This window comes from Equus caballus, chromosome 6, assembly GCF_041296265.1.
Source record: "Equus caballus isolate H_3958 breed thoroughbred chromosome 6, TB-T2T, whole genome shotgun sequence".
In the NCBI taxonomy this organism is placed as follows: Eukaryota; Metazoa; Chordata; class Mammalia; order Perissodactyla; family Equidae; genus Equus; species Equus caballus.
Window position 1 is genome coordinate 80,710,440 of NC_091689.1, and position 6,018 is coordinate 80,716,457.

Here is a 6,018-nt window from a genome sequence, read left to right on the forward strand (position 1 = left end):
GGCGGGAGCACACAGAGGGGGCCTCACCCAGGAAAAGAGGAGGTGACAGCAAAGCTGAGTCTTAGGGATGGGTTAGGAGTTACCCAAGCAAAGGACATGGGAAGGGCTCTCCAAGGAGAGGACAGAGCATTCTCTCAAGGAGAGACCAGCATAGAGTGTTCCAGAACCACTGGCCACTTGGTGAGGCCGGAGGGTAAAGGACAAGGCAAGGAGTACAGAGAAGAAAGATAAGAGGAACAGGATCCCAGAGGGCCAGGCAGAGAGCTCACAGAGGGGACAGGACGCTTTGAAGGGATTTTAGCGGAGGAGCGGCAGGATCAGATTTGCATTTTAGAAAGATCACTGGGCTGCTGCGTGGATAATTGATTGGAGCGGAGCAAGGGAGCAGGCGGAGAGAGTGGTTAAAGGCTGCAGGGCAGAGGGGTGGCAAGAAGAGGGCACAGCCAAAAGATATTTAGGATTCAAAATCTGCAGGACTTGATGCCTTTGCTGGATGGGGGCAGGGAGGAAAGAAGGGTCCAGGATGCCTCCCAGGTGCCATCAGCTGAGCTGGAGAAAACAGGAGTGCATTTGGGGGTGCGAGGAGACATGAGGATCTCATTTTGAGACAGGTTATGTGTGAGGAGCCCGAGGACAAGCAGGGGACATCCACTGGGCAGGAGGATACGGCCAGGGGTGAGAACAGGGCACCCAGATGTGATTAAGAGGTGAAGACTATTATTTTAACAACAAGGCAGGTTCTTCTTTGGGAGGCAGCTCCTTAGTTTGAGAAAATAGCTTGATACGCTGCTGGGAGTTAAAGGGCAGAGCCTGGGGGGAGTGGGGGCGGTGACTTCAGGGCAGCATAGCCGCAGAAATGGTTAAGCTGCCCTGAGTGAGACATGGAAGGAACTGTTTTGGTCCCGGAGAAGGAGGAGAGCAGAGAATGGAGTGGAGAGGGGGTGAGAAGGGAGGAGGAGGACAGGAAGAAGTGGGTGAAGGGCCAGTGGAAATTCCCAGCTGGCAGAGGTGCCCACTGCCACGTGTGCCATCTGACTAGCTGTGGCGTAAACCCCTCCTCCGTGTGCCCCCTCTGCTCCACGCAGGCCCACGACCTTAGTAAAGTTGACTCTATTCCCATCTGCTTTCTGGGAGTGGGGTTTTAGGTGGGAATGGGGGAGGCAGCTTCAGTGCACATCTGGGCTTACGGGGCACAGAATAGTATGAGCACATTTGGAGGCAGAGCCTACAGGCAGAGGGGGCCAGGAGCCCCCCAGAAATGTACAGGACCCTCCGAAGCAGGCCTTGGACTTAGGGTATCTAAGTGATCTTGCTCTACCTAAGCTGACACTGGGGATGTGAGGGCTCTGGAATCCCACGCCCACCACTACTCCCGTGCCTGCGGCCCCCAGGCTGGGCCTCTGCGCACAGCAAAGTTAGGCCTATCCAGCTTGGAAACCTGAAAGTTTCCAGCTCAGCGCCCACCTGGGGGACCGCCCTCCTCCCCTAGCTGTCAGGTGAGCTCAGGGTGGAACAGGCATGTGAGCACCACTCCTCATGCCACCGCAACACCTCCCACCCACCGAGATACACATAACCCCCTCATCCCACTCCCTGGCAGTCTGACCAGCACAGTGCTTGGGGCAGCAGCGTGGTGGACGAGCTACAGGTTGGGGCCAGAGAAGCCTCTAGGCAGTAAGACGGCCAGAGCAGGCCAGAGAGAAGAGACCAGAGGAGACAGAGGAGATCAGAGGCAGGAGAAGCAGAGAGAGGTCCTGGGAGCAAAGGAGGCAACAGCTGGGTACCAGGACCTGGACACAATGGAGCCAGGCAGATGCTGCTTGCCCAAGATGCTGCCGTGCCGGTTCTGGACGGCCATCAGCAAGGCGCTGTTTGCTGAGTTCCTGGCCACAGGGCTCTACGTGTTCTTTGGCGTGGGCTCAGCTCTGCGCTGGCCCTCAGCACTTCCCTCAGTGCTGCAGGTCGCCATCACCATCAACATGGCCACGGCCATGGCTGTGCAGGTCACTTGGAAGGTCAGCGGGGCCCACGTCAACCCTGCTGTGACGCTGGCTTTCCTCGTGGGCTCCCAGATCTCCCTGCCCCGTGCTGTGGCCTATGTGGCTGCCCAGCTGGCTGGAGCCACAGTGGGAGCTGCTCTGCTTTATGGGGTAACGCCATGGGATATCCGAGAGACCCTTGGGGTCAACATGGTAGGTGTGGGGAGGGGTATGGGGGAGGTCCAGGAGGGGGTGTCTAAACAGGTGGTAAGGGTGGAGTGCCAAGCCTGAGGAGAGGGGACAGGGAGGTAACAACTTGGCCACATGCTCCACACCTGCTCTGGGCTGGGCCCTGGGACCCAGGGGAACAAGACTGTGGCCTCAGTGCAGGAGGAAAAGGAATGGGACTAGGACCTAGTGTGAGGACCAGGTGGGGCAGGGAGAAGCCACACTAAGGGGCACAAATTGGAGGAAGCCCAGGCATTTAAGGGTCATGGCAGCCAGGGAGGGCTGGGGCTGTGAGTAGTGGCAGGAACCCTGCGCACACTTCATCTTCTCCCTGTGGTCGTCCCTTCCCAGCGCCCTGAGGCCTCTCTCACCGCACTCCCCAGATTCCCTGTATCATCTATGTTCCACCTGCTTCCTCAAGTCTCCTCCTTCCGCTGTGACCCACGGTCTCCTCCCAGACTATTGGCAAACATGCACTCCAGCCTCTCCAAGCCTTCCCTTTCCCACCAGTCCTGTGCCCCTGCCTCCCCTCTGAATCACTGGCCCCAGCCAACCAGGGGGGTGGGAGGGGTGCCACTCACTTCTGCAGGGAGCAAGTGGGCTGACCCAAACCCCACCACACAGCTCTCCCCAGTCCATCATCTCCTTAAGACTCGGAACTGGCACTGGTGAGATGTCACCCCCTTACAGTGAGGAAATGAGGCGCAGGGGGTCACCATCCCCTGGCAGAGCCTCCATTGGCTCCAGTGTAACCCCCTCTCCCAGGTCCGGGACAGCATCTCGACCGGCCAAGCGGTGGCAGTGGAGGTGGTTCTGACCCTGCAGATGGTGCTCTGTGTCTTTGCTTCCACGGACAGCCGTCAGGCCTCAGGGTCCCCGGCCACCGTGATTGCAGCCTCTATGGCAGTGGGCCACCTCATTGGGGTAAGAGGCAAAGAGGACACTGTGCACTCACTGGTCCCTCCCTGGGGAGGCTACTGGGGCCCTGAAGGCCAGCAAGTACCTCCTCTGAGCCCTCATACCTTGGGGCTGGAGCTGAGGCTGTGCCCCACACTCCAGGCCCAGGATATGTGCTGCAGAGGCTGAGGCTGGGGCCAGGGCTCTGAGCCAGGGCAGAGGGGACCATCCCCTCCCAGGCCTGCCTTAAGTCTCCTCACACCCTGAACTTGCACTTGCTCCCCAGATCTACTTCACCGGCTGCTCCATGAACCCAGCCCGCTCCTTTGGTCCTGCCGTCATCGTGGGGAAATTCACAGTCCACTGGGTGAGACCCCCTGCTGGCAGCCCTGGGGAAGGGAGAGGTCTAAGTAGCAGGTAGGGGCTGTGGCTTTCACTCAGTGGGGAGACCAGTCCCTCTACCACAGACCATCTGACCCCCAATGGAGGTTTCCCTCAGCTCAGAAGACCAGGCCAAGTACCCTGGCTGGTGCTTCCTTTTTCTGCAGTTTCAATAGCCCAGGGTACCAGTGGACTGACCAAGGTGGGAGCAGCAGCCTTGGCCCAGACCTCGAGTCCTGACTGTTTCCTTATTCACTTTCTCCAGCTGGACCAATTTCCAAACTTGGATAAAGAAAAAGACCAACAAAAATAGACACACACACACCAGCAGAGACAGGAAGAGCACTAGCCAGGGCTCCTGGCTGGAGCAGGGGAGGTGAGAGGAGGGAGGCAGGAATGGTGAGGAGACCAGGCCTGCCCCGAGGGAAACAAGGTCCCCTCGCCTGCATGAACTCGGGGGACAGGACTCATGCTTCTCAAATTTGCCACCTTGCAGGTAGCTCGAGGCTTCCTGGCAGACCAAGTCAACACTAGGGAAGCAGACAGGGGCCCCAAAGCCACCCTATGACCTGAAAGATCACAAGCTCGGTGCCCACTCTCTTTGCCTCCTCAGATCTTCTGGGTGGGACCCCTAACAGGGGCTGTCCTGGCTTCACTGATCTACAACTTTATCCTGTTCCCTGACACCAAGACCCTGGCTCAGCGACTGGCCATCCTCAAGGGCACCGCAGAGGTGGAGAAAGTGGCAGGGGTAGAGCCCCAGAAGAGAGAATCTGAGTCCAATTCAAGGGACACTGAAATGGAGAGTGTGGGTCAGATGGCATAGAACTTGGCCCCCGCCCTCAGGCTTCTGAGAGGAGCCCTGAAGGTGGGCAGCATGCTTTGTATGACCCCACTTCAGGTTTGGGGGGAAGGGCAGGACGAATGGGTTGGGGGGTGCTGCTTGCAAGAGGGGAGGGGGAGGCTTGGCCTTTTGTCCTGACGGGGTGGGCAGGGGATGCCAATCCCTATCCTGGCATTACATTTCTAGGTAGTAAGGATGTGCGTAGCAAATCTGTGCAGTTTGCTCCTCCTCCATCTCTTAATGGGAGACAGCAGAGGGAGGCAGGGGAATTCCTGATCGCCCTCCCCTTCTCTCACCCGTCTGGAGACCAGTGGGGTCCTGGGCCTCCGGATCCTCATGTCTTGGAAAAAAGGGAATTGGAGCCCTGATGGCCACTCTGCTTAGAGACTGAGAGCTATAGGGACGGACCTCAGGGAACCCCAGCTTCTCACCTCACCCTTGGGGAAGAGGGACCAGAATTCCCAGAAGAATCAGGCCCTGGAACAGCCTCTGAAGTCCTATGCACCACCAGCACCCCCTCCCCCAGCAAGACTGAGGGGCTTCCTGAGGACAGAGATTGCCCTCCCTATAAATCTTAATCCCTCACTCCTCCAAATGCTCAGGAGAGGACCCCTCCTTGGGAAGAACTGACACAGACAGGAACCTGTTCTCCGGCTGGCAGAGGGGCAGGCTATAGGCAAGGGAAGTTTGGGCCAGAGAGACCTTTGCCAGGGTGGGCTCTCCCCAGATGTTTGCCCACCTTCCACCCCACAGCCCCATTCACAGGAACAATCTTGAGAGGGAAGCCTCCATCCCAGCCCTCAGTCCATGACCCGGGCCAGAAGACATCTCCAGCCTCATTCTCAGCTCTGCCGGGATCCCCCAAAAGCTGTTGAAGAAGTCCCAAGGATGGGTCATTCCAAGGGATGGTAGGAACTTAGGAATGACCCAGGAACCCAAGATTCGCAGTTCCGTGCCTCTGAGGGACTCAAGTCTCAACTGGTTTGTTAATCTTTACAAGCCACTGTAAATCTACTCTCCCCATGACTGGTCCTATCTGGATCTCAGCTTCCCAGCTGTACAATGGGCACAGTCCTCTCCCAGGGACTGCTGTGAAAACAAACCAGACATTTGAAAATGTTTTTGGAAGTTAAAATGCTAGAAAACAAAGCCAATAAATGATGATTATTGTTGCTGTTACTGTAATTATTGGGTTTGAATACAATTGCTGTTGGTAATGGGAGGGAGGAGGGAAGAAGGAAAAGAGGGAGATGATTGAGAGGGATGGAAAAGAGAGGAGGTTTTTCTCGTTTCATCTGCTCCACTTACCAGAGGCCCTGCCTCCTCTCCTGGGTCTACTGACCTGGGAGATTTGCGAGCATATGTGGAGGGGGGTTGGGAAGGGATCCTGGAATGAAGAGACAAGCCAATAAGACAGTTCTTCTCATCTCTATGGTGCCCATCACCATGGTACCCTGAGATGCAGCAACCAAATCCATAAAAATGATAGGTCCTTTTCCATGATGTCTCCAAAGGGGCTAGGAATAGGGGAGGGGCTGCCAAAGTCTCCCAAGGGCAGGGTGACAGGACCCAGCCCGTGACCAGCCCAGGAGCTGAGTCCCCAGGGCTCGTGACCACAGCAGCCATGCTCAGCATCCTGTAATATTGTCAGTGCAAAGTACTATTCACATCTCTCCAAGCTGGGCCCCA

General features: G+C 57.1%; 1 protein-coding gene across 3 annotated transcripts; it reads left to right on the forward strand.

The window, feature by feature from the left end:
- The first annotated feature begins 1,442 nt into the window (after window positions 1–1,442).
- AQP6 (aquaporin 6) lies at window positions 1,443–5,514 on the forward strand. 3 transcript variants are annotated; one of them, XM_014741023.3, is made up of 5 exons: window positions 1,602–2,192; window positions 2,973–3,131; window positions 3,391–3,471; window positions 4,099–4,353; window positions 5,083–5,514. In XM_014741023.3, the coding sequence occupies exons 1-4, from the start codon at window positions 1,800–1,802 to the stop codon at window positions 4,309–4,311; spliced, it is 846 nt and encodes a 281-aa protein (XP_014596509.1). In that variant the 5' UTR covers window positions 1,602–1,799; the 3' UTR covers window positions 4,312–4,353; window positions 5,083–5,514. The 3 variants fall into 3 exon arrangements, with proteins under 3 accessions (XP_070126339.1, XP_014596509.1, XP_003365277.1); XM_003365229.5 differs by having other exon boundaries at window positions 1,605–2,192; window positions 4,516–5,514; XM_070270238.1 differs by having other exon boundaries at window positions 1,443–2,192; window positions 4,099–5,514.
- The last annotated feature ends 504 nt before the right edge of the window (window positions 5,515–6,018 follow it).

Bases quoted from the DNA above. Each gene is read 5' to 3' on its own strand.
- AQP6 (XM_070270238.1), top strand. From the start codon at position 1,800: ATGGAGCCAGGCAGATGCTGCTTGCCCAAGATGCTGCCGTGCCGGTTC. The intron at 2,193-2,972 runs GTAGGTGTGGGG...CCCCTCTCCCAG, and splicing joins AGACCCTTGGGGTCAACATG to GTCCGGGACAGCATCTCGAC. The intron at 3,472-4,098 runs GTGAGACCCCCT...TTGCCTCCTCAG, and splicing joins GGAAATTCACAGTCCACTGG to ATCTTCTGGGTGGGACCCCT.